Source organism: Schistocerca gregaria, chromosome 8, assembly GCF_023897955.1.
Source record: "Schistocerca gregaria isolate iqSchGreg1 chromosome 8, iqSchGreg1.2, whole genome shotgun sequence".
In the NCBI taxonomy this organism is placed as follows: Eukaryota; Metazoa; Arthropoda; class Insecta; order Orthoptera; family Acrididae; genus Schistocerca; species Schistocerca gregaria.
Window position 1 is genome coordinate 308,073,822 of NC_064927.1, and position 18,980 is coordinate 308,092,801.

Genomic DNA, 18,980 nt, shown 5'->3' on the forward strand with positions numbered 1-18,980 from the left:
CCACAGTCTCCTCCAAGCAAATGATGAACAACATGGAGACAGTTAAAATGCTAGTGGTCCATTTTAAAAAAATAATAACTATTATTATAAATTCTATCCCCAACCACTCTTCTTCACATAGGAGGTAAGGACAAGTGAAAAACAAAGACACATTTTGGCACTAAGAGGGACCCAATTTTACAGTGACTGTGTTTGGTCACTTTAACAGCATCAAGGGGCATGTAGATCTTCCCCCAAGGATGATACATCAGGTTGCTGACAAATCCACATTGACATCTAAAGGGCAACTTGGGACACAGCTTATTACTTTGTAGAATGGTGGTTGCCATTCTGTGAACAGATGTGTGCACCCTGCTGCAAAAGTTCAAGTAGAGGCCAAGTACAGATAACCCCCACATTTGGGTTACAAGACAAAAGTAAGACAGACTAAGAAAATCAATAAAATGTCATCACAGGCGTTCCTGAAGTCAATTAAACAAATGACAAGTTTCACAACTGTGTAGTAAACTTGAGGAGGATTTAATACACAAAATCCTGATCTCAAATATCAGCTGTATTTACACAAGTCTGGAAACAAATAAAAACTTGACATTATCTAGGCAATAGCAGAACAGTATGCTCAGGGTCACCATGACAGCTAGCATGGATCCACTCTTTTGACAGCACAAAGAAATCATGGATTGACAAAATTGGAATTTCATTTCTAACAATGAGGATGTGTGCATTTTCTTGTTCTTGATATGGGAGGTGAAATCCAAAGCCCTGTACACTGTTCTTGGTAGTGTCCAATATGCATCTATTGATAACTTCGCTGTGGGTGAGGCAGACATACAGCAGGCCACCTAAGGCTCGCAATGCTGAGAAGAACTCCACACGTGTATTCTACTGGTTGACTTCCTATATTTATCGAATCCTTCCTTGTCTAAATATTACTAAGATCCTATGTTGGCCACATTCTATTTCACTAGATTGAGAGTGGAGTGGTGTCCCATAGAGAGCCATGGTAAGCATCAAATTACTGCTGGTTGATACATCTACATTTAGAAGACCTACTGTATATAATGCTCACCATTTGTGGGTGTGTTAAATTTAGTTAGAATCATCTAAATGAACATCTGTGGACTAGGGTGAACCATGTTCTTTGTGTGTCTTTGCTTTTATGTACCAGTGTCTTTGCTTAATCTCATTATGTGCCCACTTGACTGTCTGTCTACTTACCAGTGTTGTGTCATGTCTTGTCATGTACCATGTTTGTCATACTGTATGTCATACATCACTCAGAGCAATACAGTATGCAAGTTTGCTTTAGCATGAAGTGGGCCAATAAAAATGTACAGTATAATGTTTATCAGTGTTCTCAATAGAAGTAATCTACTAGCAGCATCCACATGCTTATGCTTACGCATTAGAACTCTATTTTTTAACATGTTATGGAGCCAACTAGGATACTGTTCTTAAATAGAAGAATTGTTTTACCCAACAAAGATGGTGACAAATTATTTGGTTTGTGTGCCAAAGTTGAAAGGGAGTGAAAACTATGGAGACTGGGCTTTTGTAATCAAGAACATGCTTATTCTCCTAGGACTGGCAAAATGTATCTCAGAAGTAGTTGTATCTGTAGATGCCAAGTCAAAGGTGGAAATAATTGGTACTACTGATCCATCTTTGTATTTGCATGCAAAAGAAGCAAAAACAGCAGTGATTCATAGCAGAAACTGAAGTTGTTGTTTGACAAGTCAGGTAAGAAAGGAGTTATTTGCGGTAAGTGCAGAAAGCCAGGACATTTTAAAAGTAAAGGTGCCCAAACCATGAGGTTAATGATATCGAACAAAATGGAACCACAAATTCCTCCAGTGTAGTGCTTCTAAGTGGTTCTTTTCAAACAATGGAAACTCCAGGTAGGAAATGCTGGAATTGGCAGTCATATGTGTATGAGGTGTGCATGCTTGTGTGTGTGAATGGGGTGTGGTCTCTCTTTTACTGATGAAAGCTGTGGGCAAAAGCTTTATATAAGTGTCTTTTAATTGCGCCTCTCTGCAACTTACCATGTCTTCTTTATGGTAAGTAGCAATAAGTAGTTCTTTTAATAGAAACGACTGGTATGTTGATATGGGTACTAATGTGCATCTCACTGCAAATAAAACTGGGATGAAGAATATTGTGCATGATGATATCATGCATAAAATTGTGGTAGCAAATCATACAGAACTTCTTGTGTTATACTCTGGAGAAGTAGATTTAACAAAAGTAGTTGGAAATACTTTATATGATGTTAAGTGAAAAATGAATGTGCTCTAGAACTGACATAAAATTCACTGCCATTGAGTACATTAGCTGAACAAGGAAACTCTGTTGAATTTAGTAGTGATCTCTGTAATATTTTTAACAGCAACCACGAATCAGATGCAACAACAGATCTTGTTAATGGTGTTATAAGCTGAATATTGACAGAAGAAGCTTTTTTTTTTAAGAAATGTTACTGCATCTAGTTCTCATAGACAATTATGACATTTAAATGCAAAGAATCTTATAGAATTCAAAGGTGGTGCTGCTGAAGGCATGGTGTGTGAAGACATTAACATCAGTACTGGTATTAGCAAACAGAATCGTGTAGTATATAATCAAGACAATCAAACGAGACAGCCATTTCCACATGAAGGTAGTACAGTTGCTAAGCCACTTTAAGTTATAAATACAGATCTGTGGGCTAATGGAAGTTATATCATTAGGTGGTACAAAGTATTTTCTTATTTTTGAAGATGATTTAGCCAAATTGTATTTGCGTATTTTCTAAAGAAAAAGGCTTAAACTTGGGAAAAATTTCAAGAATTTAAAAAAAAAAACTAGAAAATCAATGAGATAGGAAAATCAAAATAAAAAGAGTAAGTAATGCTGAAGAATTCTGTTGTCTGAGTTTTGGCAGTGTGTTGAAAAATCATGGGATTATACATCAGCTGACTAAATAAAATTGTTGTAGAAAAGGCAAAATCTATATTTTTTGATGGTAAACTTTACAAAAGATTCTGAAGCTGTTAATAGTGTAGTATATTTGTACAAAAGGTCAGTAAACTCAAGTTTAGGGAATTAAATACTATATGAACTGTGGACTGGCAAGAAACCAAATATTAGTCATCTCAGAATAAATGAAAGCAAGGTCTTGCCACATATTCCTAAAGTTAAGAGAACCAAATGGGATAAAAAGGCAAAATAAATCATCTGAGTGGGATATAGCAATACCGCTAAAGGTTAAAGGCTCTATGATCTTCAAGCAAATTATTTAGTGATAAGTGCAGATATAATTACAATGGAAAATGTCAGTGATGTAGAAGTTAAAGTAAAGAATCCTGAAGAAATCATGAGTTTAGTGGAGGAAAAAGGAGAAAAGGAGACTGGTCATGTATTGAGAGAAAGCTCGCATGATGCTTCAGAAGACTCATTTAAGTCAGAGGAAGTAACTGATGATCAAAAAACTTGTTTTACAAGAAGATGAAGTGTAGAAATCAAAGGATCACAGTGGCAGTTCAAACCAAATAGGAGATATTATGATTGGGAGACTTATCTCTCTGCAGGAACTTCAGATCTGATGGAGGACCCAACGTTCTCTGCAGGAACTTCAGATCTGATGGAGGACCCAACAACTGTGGAAGGGGCCATTTGTAGACCTAATGTGGAAAAATGGGTACGTGCTATGGATGTAGAGATCCAAGCTTTTGAAGAAATGGTAGATGTCCCAGGAAGTGCTAGTGCTGTGCAGTGTAAATGAGTGTTTAAGAAAAAAAATCAGAAGTGAAAGTAAAGTGCAGCATTATGCCAGATCAGTGGCAAAAGGATTCGCTCAGAAAACTGAAGCTGCTTATGATGAAACCTTATCACTTAAGACTTTTAATGGCTTTATATGTTAAATTAGAACAATCTGCATAAAGACATAAAAGTACTTACCTTGTTCAAAAGGGGTCCAATAGTCAGGAGCACGCATTTTTAATAAATTGCCAGCAACCATTAAAAACTTGGTTTCAGATAAAGCATGGTTTAAACAGAGTTTGAATGACTTTTCGATAGGCAACTCCTTCTACTCTTTAGATGAATATCTTAACACAGAGTGTTAAGCCAGCTTATGTAAAAACGTCTGTTAGAATTCAGTTTTGAGAGCAGTTGGTCACAACTGTCAAGATTAGATATTTTTTGTATAATAAATTTATTAATTGTGCATAACAATGTTTCATTCTGACAGCCTGTTAATTCTGTGAATATTAGCTGTTCCAATTTACTGCATTGTATTCACCTATTTCGACAATCTCCTGACAAATGATCAGAGTAGTAAGTATTATATTCACCCATCAAGAATCATCTCATTTTTTGGCTCTATAGAAAGAAAACAATCTAATCAAATCTGTCATGTAGTACCCAGAGCAGTATAATGTGCATATTTGTTTTAGCATAAAGTTGTCTAATAAAGTGAACGATATTATGTTTATCAGTGTTCTCGATAGAAGTAATCCACTAGCAGTATTCACATGCATTAGAGCTCTTAACAGGATGATTTATTGTTTTATGCTTCACCTCTAATCCTGCAGTCTCCATCCAGCTACTGCAGACCATTATTAAGAGGTTAGGGACATGGAAAATAGTAGTGGCTTGAACCAGTCTGTATTGATTTTAATAATTTTTTATTAAGTTTTCATTCTATCTTAACTCCAGATGAGACACTCCCATTCTGCTGCTTTACTGTGGGTTCCTCATTTCTGGGCAAAAAGATAAGTAGCTGAAGCCTTTGGTGAAGGATTTAGTTTAGTTGTTCCAGTCCAGATAATTTTGGATGATGAGAGGGATGCTCCTTTTGAGCTGGTTCCTGGTGGTGGTCACAGGATTAGGTGTGTGTGTGTGGGGGGGGGGGGGGGAGTAATGTCTGTCGGTGAAGGCCTTTACAAGATCTGCAAGGGATTGCTTTTTACTGGAAATGTGCTGTCCAGACTACAGAGAAGTGACTTTTGGTGTGGAAAGGATAGCAGCTGTCAAAATGCAGGTATTGTTCATGATTAGAGGGCTCAATATGGACAGAGTTTGTGATGGATCCATGAGTGAGGTGGTGGTCAATGTCTAGAAAGCTGACATGCTTGTTGAGAAGGACCTGGTGAAGCAGATGGGAGAGAAGGTGTTTCTGTTGAAGAATGAGAATAGTATGTTGGTCTAGATTATGAGGACATAATCATTGAATTAATGTACCCCCCTCCAGGCAAAGGATTTGGAGTCATGGATGGCTAGGAAGGTTTCCTCTTGGTGGCACATAAAGAGATTGTCACAGGAGGGTGTCAAACAGGTATCCATGAAAAGAGAATCCAACATGTCACATTTCAGCACATATTGTGGGAGTTTAACAGCTAATGACACCACTGGACCACAGGCTATCAACCATATTATGATGTCATTGCAGCAATCTTGCATCCAGGAAGCCAAGACAGTGTTGCGTCAACCTCCTATGTAATACTACTTTTGGGTGCTATTTATATGATGCTGCTGTACAGTCACCAGGAAATCGAGGCAATGACTTCTGTAACAAGTGGAAATAGTTGAAATAAATGCTTTGGTGTTGTAGTATTCAGCATCATGTGCCCATCAAGGTATTTTCATGATTAAAGAGGCAAACACTAATTTTGTTGTAACAGATCTGAACAGCTGTAATAAAGCATGTAACTAAAGGTTACCAGCAACAATCTTTCTGTCATGTAATTTAATACCAGTGATACTAATCCTGTTGCATAGGAAAAGCTATCATGGATGCAGACAACATACTGTTCATTATCGTTGCGTACCTTGTGCACTTGTCTTGATTGGTCTGTGTGTATGGAATATACAGATGTGCCTTGACTGAACTTGCCTTATTACACAGTTGCAACAATGTTTTGCAATTGACAGAGATTTTTAATACTGAAAATATAAAAGTAGTACTGGAAAATATAGTGATTTTTAATGCTTTTCATTACTAACAAAGAACTTGCATGGTTTGCATCTTGTGGATGATTGAATATCTGGAGTTATCTGACAAAGTAATATACCTGTAGATTTTACCCCAGGGTGAGATGAAGGTAACATATAGTAATGACACAATTACATATAACATGCACTTTATTCCATAGCTGACACAGAATGAGTACATATATGTTAATGGAAGACATAACAAAACACAATCATAATTCCTCAGGCATTCCAAATCAGGCCAGTGTCATTAGTCTGAGATTGACCTCTCTGTTGCTGCTGTTGTCACTGGCCAAGACCACACAAGCCCCCTGACTCCCACCACGTCCTCTGGGAGTGTAGAGCCTCGGGAGGAGGACATAGCCTAGAAGCAACACTATTGCAATTGCCTTCATGTGTGTGCACGCGATGAATCACACTGTGACTGGTTTCCAAGCAACATGCATTTGGGCCATTTCTCATTGAACACAGGGTAAGGGCACAATGACATCGATTGTGCTCCATGGCATATAGATATTATTTCGTGAGGTGACATGAAGGTTGGGTGCAACGAGAATGATTAATGGTGCTTTGCTAGAGTGTGGGCATGGTAAAATAGCTGGGTTGTTGATGTAATCCTGCAGAGATCAGTTGTAGTCATTGTGATGTCCTAGGAGTCTTGATGGTGAGGAAGCCCTCATTCCAAGAGTCATGATGTGATTGCAGCTGTGTACACAGTGCTCATCATTTTGGAAGTATGGGAGAAATGTCAGGTAATAAATCAGTTTCCAGTCTGATTTATCTCAAGCCACCCCTCAACATAGGGAAATCATCAACTAGTTCAACCTGAATATTGCCTGGCAGAAAGTGCTGCATGTCTAGTTGGAATATGAATGTGCTGTCAGTATTTGTTCATTGTCAGTATGGGTGATGTCACAAAAGGGAAAGCTGGTTTCTATCAGTTAACCACTGCAATGGTAAGCCTACCATGAAGCAATATGTTGAAAGTGTTAGTGCCTCGTCTGATGGCTGCGCAAGGGCCAGTATAAGGCATATTTAGTACAGGGCAGATAGTGTCATCCCAGAGCATGAAGTAGCTGCACTCTATTAGTGGCTTATAGATGAAGATTTTCAGAGAACTATGCAGCTGTGGAGGCAGTATCCAGAGCCATGCGATGTGTTGTTGGGCTTGTGTGATGAGGGTGCGGGGTTCTCAAATCTTCGTCTGTGCTACTTGCAGCACAAAGTCTGCAGGCGGAGGGAGTAGCTCACCACAGAGGACTTCTGCGAGGAAGGCACAGAGAGTGTCTATGTTCTATTTAGTGACCACCGTGACACGTAAGGCCAGCTTTAATTGTATGGTACCATCATTTCACAAGGTTAATTTGCTATTTACAACCAGTAACACATTAGTATTATTTGACACCCATAGCTTGGCCATATACTGTTACATTTATTTACTTTTAGTTAGCTATGTACAGTCACATTAAAACAGCTGCTCACAGCTACAATTAGTCAACCTTTTACTGTTGGTACATTTGTTACATACAGTTAGTTTTTAACTTTTTTATACAATTCTATACAATATTAAAGAAATGATAAAACTAAGTTCATTCTGTCAAACTTAAACTACTTTAATTGTGATTTATAACAAAACGCTCTTCTCTCTCCTCTATAATGCAGACTAATTTACACATTTGTGTTTCAAAATTTTTCAACACATGGAGGACACATTTGTTCCACTCTTCTGCAGTCACAGTTCTTTCAACTTGTTCTAATAGTTCTTGAACATCTGACATTTTGTATGTTATGTATTTTGCTGCAATACAGCCTTTGATTCTGGCCCAAATTAACTTGATGGCATTTAATTCATAGTGGTATGGAGGAAGATCAGTTTTCCCTGCACTCTTATCTGTTTCATGTCTTGCATATTCATTGTGTGCTACAGTAATTCTTACTTCAAAATGTCATCTTCAAAAGTGATATTTTTAGATTGTAGCCATTCTGATATATCTTGCTTATTGGACTTAACATTAGATGCATTTCCTTTTTGATGAGAATGGTACAGAGCTTTATCAAGAACAATAACTGTGTTTTCATGAAGCTGAGGGAGATTATCTTGAAATCACTTCTCAAACATATCAGTGCATGTATCCTCATAATAGTCTCCACTGTTACGGAAGCCCACAAACACCCCTTGTTTGCAACATGTGTGGTAATCTGGTGTTTTTTTACCCAGTGGCCCTCTTTTTTTGGTGGATGATCTGGACAGAACTGCTTTTTTAAAGGATGTTATGGTATCCAGAAGATACTCTGGTATGTCCTGCATTCAACCATGTCTCGTCCAAATAGTAAATGGGTCTTCCTTGATCTCTCAGCAGTATAATGGTTCATAGATAATGCCACCTCCATAAAATAATGTCGTCTCTGACTTTAGCATGCTATTACATCCACGTCAAACATGTTTAAAATTCATTTTTTTTAATTATTTATAAAATATAGTTCACCAAAAACTTCCCAAATCTGGACCTGTATTCACAGAAGCAATCACTTTGTCAACTTTTGGCAATATGTTATGAAAAAAAGTTAATATACACCCCTGGAAATTGAAATAAGAACACCGTGAATTCATTGTCCCAGGAAGGGGAAACTTTATTGACACATTCCTGGGGTCAGATACATCACATGATCACACTGACAGAACCACCGGCACATAGACACAGGCAACAGAGCATGCACAATGTCGGCACTAGTACAGTGTATATCCACCTTTCGCAGCAATGCAGGCTGCTATTCTCCCATGGAGACGATCGTAGAGATGCTGGATGTAGTCCTGTGGAACGGCTTGCCATGCCATTTCCACCTGGCGCCTCAGTTGGACCAGAGTTCGTGCTGGACGTGCAGACCGCGTGAGACGATGCTTCATCCAGTCCCAAACATGCTCAATGGGCGACAGATCTGGAGATCTTGCTGGCCAGGGTAGTTGACTTACACCTTCTAGAGCACGTTGGGTGGCACGGGATACATGCGGACGTGCATTGTCCTGTTGGAACAGCAAGTTCCCTTGCCGCTCTAGGAATGGTAGGACGATGGGTTCGATGACGGTTTGGATGTACCGTGCACTATTCAGTGTCCCCTCGACGATCACCAGAGGTGTACGGCCAGTGTAGGAGATCGCTCCCCACACCATGATGCCGGGTGTTGGCCCTGTGTGCCTCCATCGTATGCAGTCCTGATTGTGGCGCTCATCTGCACGGCGCCAAACACGCATACGACCATCATTGGCACCAAGGCAGAAGCGACTCTCATCGCTGAAGACGACACGTCTCCATTCGTCCCTCCATTCATGCCTGTCGCGACACCACTGGAGGCGGGCTGCACGATGTTGGGGCGTGAGCGGAAGACGGTCTAACGGTGTGCGGGACCGTAGCCCAGCTTCATGGAGACGGTTGCGAATGGTCCTCGCCGATAGCCCAGGAGCAACAGTGTCCCTAATTTGCTGGGAAGTGGCGGTGCGGTCCCCTACGGCACTGCGTAGGATCCTACGGTCTTGGCGTGCATCTGTGCGTCGCCAGTGGTCGACAGGCACGTGCACCTTCCGCCGACCACTGGCGACAACATCGATGTACTGTGGAGACCTCATGCCCCACGTGTTGAGCAATTCGGCGGTACATCTACCCGGCCTCCCGCATGCCCACTATACGCCCTCGCTCAAAGTCCGTCAACTGCACATACGGTTCACGTCCACACTGTCGCGGCATGCTACCAGTGTTAAAGACTGCGATGGAGCTCCGTATGCCACGGCAAACTGGCTGACACTGACGGCGGCGGTGCACAAATGCTGCGCAGCTAGCGCCATTCGACGGCCAACACCGCGGTTCCTGGTGTGTCCGCTGTGCCGTGCGTGTGATCATTGCTTGTACAGCCCTCTCGCAGTGTCCGGAGCAAGTATGGTGGGTCTGACACACCGGTGTCAATGTGTTCTTTTTTCCATTTCCAGGAGTGTACTTTCCTTCATATTGCATTCCTATCAGAATCATCAACACTTTCTGAAAGATTCTGTTGTGATTTTTCTTTCTTGGGAGACTTCAGAGAGAGTGTGTCCTTGTACTCACTTATCATACGACACATTGAAGAATGATCAGCATCTGTAGACTTAGCTGTTTTCAAAACAAAAGTGACCATTGACTGCTCTGGATGCAACAGTTCCATTTTATAAAGATTAAGAACCAAATGTTTCTCTTCAGAATTTAATGAGCTCTTCTTTATTCGCTTCTTGGATGGATTTGCAAGTGAGTCATCAACCTCCGCTGTTGTATCTGTGAAGGATGGCAGAACAAGTTTACTCGTATGTAATACCAATGAAAAAAAGAATGGCTATTGGGTGGGCACAGAAACAATAAATGCCAAATGCAGTTACAAACACTTTTCCCACATTAATAATCAGTAATTGGTCTTTTAAAAATGAGGGACTTTACAATGAGATTCTAAAATCACTGATGTATAGCAATGTACACTAATGACTTATGCGCGCAACAGACGCAGCCACACAGAGTAAGCATTCCCCGTATTTTTCACTCTTCAACAGAAGTGCTTTACTCCTGCATCTTGGTGTATTTACAGGCCATCTTATTTCATTGAATGGAGTATAGTAAGTTGACCATTAATAGTTACAAGTTGTTAGGCATCTGCAGTTATGAGGGTAAGTCAATTATTATCTGTAATTTAGTTATATTTTTGTTTATTTTGGTCATACTGTTGTTTTACGTTGATGATGCAGGCTTTGTTTATTTGTTGTTATATCTTTGCAATTTTCAAGCTGCTAGGTTAGTTTTGTTATAGCTGCCATGCTGTTAATCATGGCTGCTCTGCTGTCTATTTGCACCAAAAAAGAGCAACGTTCGGTGATCCATTTTTTGTGGTCAGAAGGCATATCAAGGGCTGAAATTCATTGAAGACTTTTGGTACAGTACGGGAACAGTATTTTGCCACAATGGAGTGTCTACGAATGGATTGCAAAATTCCAAAATGGTCGCACAAGTGTTACACACGGTGAAGGAACCGAACGACCGTTTACTGCCACAAATTAAGAAACCATTAAGCATACACCTGAAATGATTCACTTAGACAGACGATTAACTATTGACAAAGGGGCACATCGTCTGCAAATTAGTCACTGTTCTGCCTACTGTTCTGCTTACTGCCGGGCTAAAGCCTGCAATTTGAAGCAAACGCCGACGATTGCTGTCAAAAGGTGTTGTGTTGTTGCACGACAATGCCCGCCTGCGTACTGATTCTCATGCTGCTGAAATCCTCCATAAACTCAAATTTGAAGTACTGGCTCATCCTCCATATAGTCCCGATGTTGCCCCTTCTGACTATCACTTGTTTGGTCCACTCAAACAGGCATTAAGGGGCCGTCGATTTGCCTCAGATGAAGCAGTGAAAGAAGCAGTGGATATCTGGCTCACAGCTCAACTGAGAACCTTCCTTTATGAGGGCATCAGGAAGCTTGTACAACGATGGACCAAGTACGTTGAAATGCAAGGAGACTATGTTGAAAAATGATGTTCTTGTAAATTTCCTATTTGCTTACAATAAAATTTTATAACTACTTTGTGGATAATAATTGACTTACCCTTGTATAACAAGTTAAGCATTTTCAGTTGAGGAAAACATTGTTCAGTAGTTAGCCATTTATTGTTGCAGACACTAAACCATCGACAACTTACAGGTGGTGATTTATTTTTGCTACAGATGGTTAGCTGTATGTAAACAATGACCTACAGACATGCTACTCTTAAAGTTACAGATCCTCTATTTTATATTTGCAAGTAGTGTTTATGGTTAATGAGTAGTCTTAGTCATTCAGTCAGGTAGCCAAACCTATTGTAGTTACTTCATACAGCTTACATGAATATTGTTAGGTACATTTACTTCAGGAAGAGCATTTTGGACTTTGTATGCATTTCTGAACTAGTTATTCCACTGTAACATTTTACCTCTGGTTACTTTTGACTCTGTTTTAGCTACTGCCTAGGAATTGTTTCCTCAATTACCCCAGTTATTGCTTCCTGCACGCTCTTTGTGTGGCTTTGTTTCCTGCTACCACACTACTGATGTCTCTACACCAGTTTAGAAATATGTATATCACACAATTGGTATGAATACCACTTGTTACAAATCTTTCACGAATTGTACTTGTGACCTGCAAATATTCCAGTACTGGCTGTTTCACTATAACACAATTGTGCCCTCACCTCATTTCCTCTGTAGCCACTTTCCAATACTTAATACTAGCAAGTGGTTGAAAACTGTCTTGCCACTTATTCCAGTGACAGTTTCCAGCCGCATGATAAGCGTTGCAATTGGTTTTTGCTAACAGGTTCCCTGTTAATATGCTGCTGACCTCACTACAGCTGTTTAGAGATTAGTTCCCAAATTTCCCACCTATAGTGCCACTTGTTGTAACTATTAACTTTTTTTGTTTGTCATTAGGCTTTTGCACACTGAAGCATCAAAGAAACTGGTATAGGCCTGCATATTCAAATACAGAGATATGTAAACAGGCAGAATACGACACTGCTATATATGATGGCAAGTGTCTGGCACAGTTGTTAGATAGGTTACTACTGCTGCAATGAACTGTGAATATCAGGAATCCAGTAAAACATCAAATCTCCAACATCGCTGTGGCTAGAAAAAGATCCTGCAAGAAGAGGCCAGCAACGACTGAAGAGAAACATTCAACTTGACAGAAATGTAACCCTTCTGCAAATTGCTTCAGATTTCAATGGTGGGCCATCAACAAGAGTCTGCATTCAAACCATTCAACAAAACATCATTTACATGGGCTTTCAGAGTCAAAGGCTCACTCATGTACCCTTGATGACTGCACAACACAAAGCTTTATGCCTTGCGTGGGCCCATCAACACTGACATTGCACTGTTGATAACTGGAAACATGTTGCTTGGGCGGATGAGTGTCGTTCCAAATTGCATCGAGCGGATTGATGTGTGTGGAGATGGAGATAACCTCATGAATCCATGGACCCTCTTCAAGCTGGTGGAGGCTCTGCAATGGGGTGGGGCATGTGCAACTGGAATGATATAGGACCCCTGATGCATCTAGGTACGACGCTAACAGTTGACACATCCGTAAGCATCAGTCTGATTACGTGAGTCCATTCATTCCCGTTGTGCATTCTGATAGAATTGGGCAATTCCAGCAGGACAATGTGATACCCCACACATCCAGAATGGCCACAGAGAGGCTCCAGGAGCGCTTTTCTGAGTTTACACACTTCTACTGGCTATCAGACTCCCCAAATATGAACATTATTAAGCATATCTGGGATGCCTTGCAATGTGCTGCTCAGAAGAGATCTCCACTCCCTCATACTCTTACGGATCTATGGACAACCCTGCAGGATTAATGGTGTCAGTTCCTTCCAACACTACTTCAGACATTAGTTGAGTCCATTCCAAGTCATGTTGCAGCACTTCTGCATACTCACGGGAGCCCTACATGATATTAGGCAGGTGCACCAGTTTCTTTGGCTCTTCAGTGTATATATTACTTATTATGCTGCTTATGTGCACTTTAAGTTTTTGTTTTAATATGCTGCATGCTCCTTAGTGTGGATACTTGCAAATAATGCAGTAGTTATAAGTATGTACCATTTTTTATCTTTAAATTTTAAAAATTTTTATACTTTTCATTCTTAATTTTAATATTCTTGTGGTAAATTTTTCTGTACACCCTTCTGATGAGGGGCAGTAAGTGCTTGAAACTGGTAAGGAAATAAAATTTCCTTTATGCGTTGGTTGTTAATTATTTTGATGTAAATTTTACACTGTCATCTGAGAAGCCATGGTTGAACAGAATACACTGAGCAATTGTAACCCAAATCACAGATTGATTTGAGCTGAATGGAGGCAGCTTAAATTGTGAACCAAACTGGGTGGTGGAATAGTTGATGCATGTTTCTGCAGATTTCCAGGACAATGTTCGAGTAGGTATAACAGATGAGTTCACATTATCCATACGTGGTGTGGATGTAAAATTCAGTAGCAATGTCCGGAAATTGTCTGAAAGGTTGGATCATGTGATGTGTGAAAAGATTGACCAAGGTTGGACATGTTGCAGTAGGCCTGTCAACATCAATGAACATTCGAGAATTCACATATCAAAGAAGCTAGCACACAGTATGGAATGATATGCATCCCAAGTAAAGTCTTAAGCAAAATCCTCTGATAGATTGTCTGCAGGGATACATTGTTCAGTGTCATAGTTAGCATTATCAGCAGTGGTGACACTGCACTGAGAGTGACCTTGTCATGCTTAAATAGCATCAGCTGCTGAGTGTTTTGCTGCAAAACTCTAAATGCATCTGTACAGAAGACATTGTCGTCTCATAGGAGTTTCAGTGCATGGCAGTTGCAAGATGGCTCTATCCTCAATGAGCAGTATGTGAACTGAGAATGTAAAAGCATTCAAATGAGTTGTATGCATTCATTGTGGGTCACCAATGTAGAATTTACCCTGAAATGTAATAAATGTAGCATGTGGTAACAAAACAGTTATGCGTAATTGTTCATGGAAACATAAAGCACACTGAATGATAGTTCTCACATATTTCACACCAGGCCAGTGTTGCTAATCAGAGAGTTTCCTCTCTGCAGTAGACATTGTTGTTAGCAGAGTCTCCATGTACTAATTAAGGACTAGCTATCATTACATCAATCATGTACATTCATTTTAATTAATAAGAATAAGGCAGTGATTGTGAATTTTCCACTTTAACCTAGGATCAAAGGGTGCAGAAGGTCTGGCATATGGCATTTCTCATGGTGGAAGCTGTCCTCTGAAGTGCCTTAACCTGCGTCTTAATTCAATGATAAAGGATGAGGGAGTGGCATTCCTCTGTGCAGCATTGGCATTGATGGAAGAAGGACGGTTGGCGGAACTGAACTTAGCTGGATGTACTATTACTTCAGTTGGGGCCTTGAGTATTGGGGAGATGCTGGTCAAGAATCAGAGTCTCCGAATACTTGACCTCTCCAATAACCAACTTGATGAGGTAGGTCATGTAACTGACAAACACATGAATACAGGAACCTCATAGTCATATGAATCAATAAATGTGCTAAGTGTTGCAGGATACAGTTCAGATTCTTACTCCTGAAGAGCTGATGAAGAGAAAGAAGGATTGCCACATCTTTAATAAACATTTTTATGTAAATAAATTTTCCTTATAGTGGCATCTAGAAGAATTTATGATAGAAGTGTATGCCTGTTGATTTCTACTTCTGGTGTATTTCACACATTTTTATTTGTTAAAAGTTGTGTAATGTGAGTTTTTGTAAGATCAAGGGTTAAGATGTTGGCTCAAACCAATTGTAAACCTTTACCATTATTATTCTGGCTGTGTCTGGTATGGATGTTTCTTGAATCATTTATCAATATGCATTAAACATGTATCATCAGCAGAGATGACCATTTTTGAAGAGTCCTCCACTATCATGGGTAAATCATTTATGTAGACGAATAACAGGCAAGCAAAGCATCAGCCCTTGTTCTCCAGTGCACTATGATGATTACATCTTTATCTTTTGTAGGCATAGATTCATGTCTGAACTCCACTTTTTTCACCAAGTACAAGAGTGGTTTGAAAATTTCTTGGAACAGAATAGAAAAAAAGTACTTACATCATTGAAACCTTTTTTAATTTTTCTATGTAGTCTCCTTTTATATTAATACACTTCGTCCAACGATGTTCCAGTGCCTTGATCCCATCTCAGGAATAAGTTTCCTCCAGGCCTGCAAAATATGACAGTTGTTTCAAAAATAAGGTGCCCACAGTATTTTAGACACAAAGAATTTTTTATTAAAAAAACGATTACACCATTGGAAACATTGATCTTTAAGCTATTTTTCCACATAGTCTCCATTTTTTTCTATGTAGTTTTTCTGTTGAGTAATCTACTTTTGCATTTCCACCTCAAAGAAGTCTGCTGCCAAACCGTTGAGAAACTTAGAAACTTCTTCTTTCTACTCCTTGTCCGGCTGGAATCATAGACTACCTAGGTGCTCCTTCAATTTTGGAAACATATGGAAATCACTGGGTGCCAAATCGGGGCTGTAAGGGGGGCATGGTCAGTGACACCTCAGCCAAATTTGTTGATTAACTCCTTCGTTTGTTGAGACACATGTGAACGGGCATTGTCAGGGTGCAGCCTTATGTCTTCGCTGAGTTTTCCCCTAGGACGATTTTGGATTGCCCATCTGAACTTCTTCTAGGCCTTGCAATAACCTGTCAAGTTTATGGTGGTCCCTCTAGGCATAAAATCAATGAGCAGTACAGCACACTGGTCACAAAACACCGATGCCATGATTTTCCTGCTGACAGCTGCTGCTTAAACTTCTTTGGTGGTGGCGATGCAGTGTTTCCAATGGCGTGATTGTTGTTTTGTTTCCAGAGTAATGTAATGGCAGCACGATTTATCCCCCGTAACAATGGAATCAAAAGAGTCTTCCTTATTCTTGTTGCATTCAATCCAGAGCTTCCAAGCTCAGTTGACACACTGCTGTTTGCGGACTTCTGAAAGCATGTGCGCCACCCAGCGCATGCACACCTTGTGGTAGCGTAGCTTTTCATTCAATATCCTGTCAATTGAAGCTTCAGAAGCCTCAGGCATTTGAGTAGCCAGTTTCTATGGTGATTCGCCTAACTTCAAGCAGGATTATTTTATTGCACAGCAAATAATGATTCTATGCAGAATGTGACAACAGATTTAGCTAAGACATCTTTTTGTCAGGTTCCCCTAGGCACTATCAGCCTCCACAAATGAAGTCAGTAATTCCTCCAGTATGTTGGTATTAAATCCGTAAATAGATATTTTGAATCTTCTTGTGAAAGAAATGTCCATTGCCCACATTTTAGCTGCTTAGGGAGCATAAACGATGGCATGTATTACCAGCACACTGTACATTAATAATCTAAACTCAGTTCCAAACATATCTGTATTGTTTTACGAACTGAGGGTATATAACAGTGTCCATGGTGCCAATACTCCATTTCACCATCTCAGTTTTCCTTCATCACCATGAATTAACTACTTTCTGTATTCACCCACCATAGTCATCTACACTAAAGAGCTACCCTGATAGTCAAACATTCACACTGTTTTACTGTGGGAAAGTGCAGTGCAACCAAAGGAAGCAAATCATTCCAAACTGAAACTTCCCGTGAATTTCTGCAGTCAGTGATGCCACTTACTATTGTAATTATGTCTCAGTACCAGTGTAAAGCTTTTTTATGTTTCTTGTAATATATTTGTTTCATTCATTATTTTACTGTACTCATCATGTTTTTATCGTAATTGCATTCATGCTTTATCAGATTGACCATTTAACTTTAATATTTCTTAACTCCATGTAATAGTTTATATCACATTATCAAGAACTACCATATTTGTGGTTCTAGAAAGGAGGTAAATATCTTGAAGATGGTCTGAAACATAACCAGACACTCCTGCAGCTTGATCTAAGAGTGACAGGTATTTTAGAAGAAAATAGTTTAAATATAATGCTTGACCTACAAAAAAATAAAGAACTACACAAGAAGCAACAGAAAAAATTACGAAGTAAGTTGGTGAACTTGTTCCTGAAAGTATTCTTGCACAAATATTTATTGAAGAGTATCATTATTATTATTATTGTTTCCTTTTTATTACAGAAGCACATAAAAGCCGAGTTTATTTCCAAGATATGGTGTAAAACAGAGTAATTCTAGGACATTGTGGATATGAAGAAATGCAGAAATTTTCAACATTTGGAGGACCTTTTTACTTTAATCTAAATTTTCTTTGTTGACATCATTCTATGAAACAAAGGAATAATGTTCTTGTGACACTATCTTAATAACAAATATGGATGTTTCAGTATTTGTGAAAAGTATATTCCACAATGAAGTATCAATAGAAATTATGTCTTTCATAAATATTAAGTATGACATAAAATAGCTGTACTTGTTTGTTAGATATCTTTTAAATTTCACATTAAGTCATGAAACAGCAGTGTTTCGGAGGACGACACTAGCATCATCACATGCTGGCACAGAAGCAGAATTGTCAACTCGTAAACTGTAAGGCGCCACTGTTAAATATTTCTGTATAAGCTACTTCAGGTGTTATTACTCCAGCCAGATGTGACATTTATGACATCATGCAGCCCTCTCATGGGTGAGTGGTGCAACTGGTCTACAGAGTGCCACAAAAGTCGCACATAATTATGCTATTCATGGCTGTTGATGCATGTCCATAACAAAGGTGAGAAGGAAAATGTGGACGGGCAATAAGGGGGGAGACAAATCAGATGTAAATTATGAGACAGTAACAAAGTATGAGCAGCATGAAGTTAGGACAGAAGGGAGCCACTAGGCAATATAAATATGGTATGGTAGGTTCTGACAATGTAAATTGTGTAGGAGTGACTTACCAAACAGTAGAACCATTGAGTCATTAACAGACACCGAAAAAAGAATGACATTTTGCTAGATATCAGTCAAATATAGTGATGCCAGAATAATTAATTTCTTGCATATGAACATCCCTTTACAAGTCTCATTACAGCAGAGATTTAACAGAATCCTAATTGCATTTTTTAAAAGGAGGATTACTTTATTTATATCTCCATACTTCTGTTCCATAGGTGAGGTATGATAACGCAAATGCAGAGTATGCCATACACACACACACACTTGTGATGTTGAATGTACATTGTTGTCTTTGCAGGAACAGAATTTTTTTTTTTATTTCTGTCATAAAAGATCAACATGATGTTAAATGAGGAGGATGCCTGTCTTAACATTATGGCATTGTTATTTGTATAGAAAGAAAAATTCTGTTAAGGAAACTCTAAAAGTTTTAAGAGAGTATTGCTGGTCAATAGTCCCCTAAAAAACACGAAAGTCCAGTATTGCTGATGGGCACATAGAAAACATGACACTGTTCTACCTTTTGGA

General features: G+C 39.3%; 1 protein-coding gene across 5 annotated transcripts in view; it reads left to right on the forward strand.

The window, feature by feature from the left end:
• LOC126284241 (dynein regulatory complex subunit 5) overlaps positions 1 to 17,997 on the forward strand; it is a 118,163-nt gene extending 100,166 nt beyond the window's left edge. For 4 of the 5 annotated variants that reach the window (XM_049983026.1, XM_049983028.1, XM_049983027.1 and 1 more), the window contains exons 8-10: positions 14,764 to 15,035; positions 17,442 to 17,601; positions 17,694 to 17,997. In XM_049983026.1, the coding sequence (XP_049838983.1) occupies positions 14,764 to 15,035; positions 17,442 to 17,601; positions 17,694 to 17,734 (473 nt within the window). In that variant the 3' untranslated portion in view covers positions 17,735 to 17,997. The remainder of the gene's footprint in view (positions 1 to 14,763; positions 15,036 to 17,441; positions 17,602 to 17,693) is intronic. The other variant, XM_049983029.1, reaches the window with a different exon arrangement.
• The last annotated feature ends 983 nt before the right edge of the window (positions 17,998 to 18,980 follow it).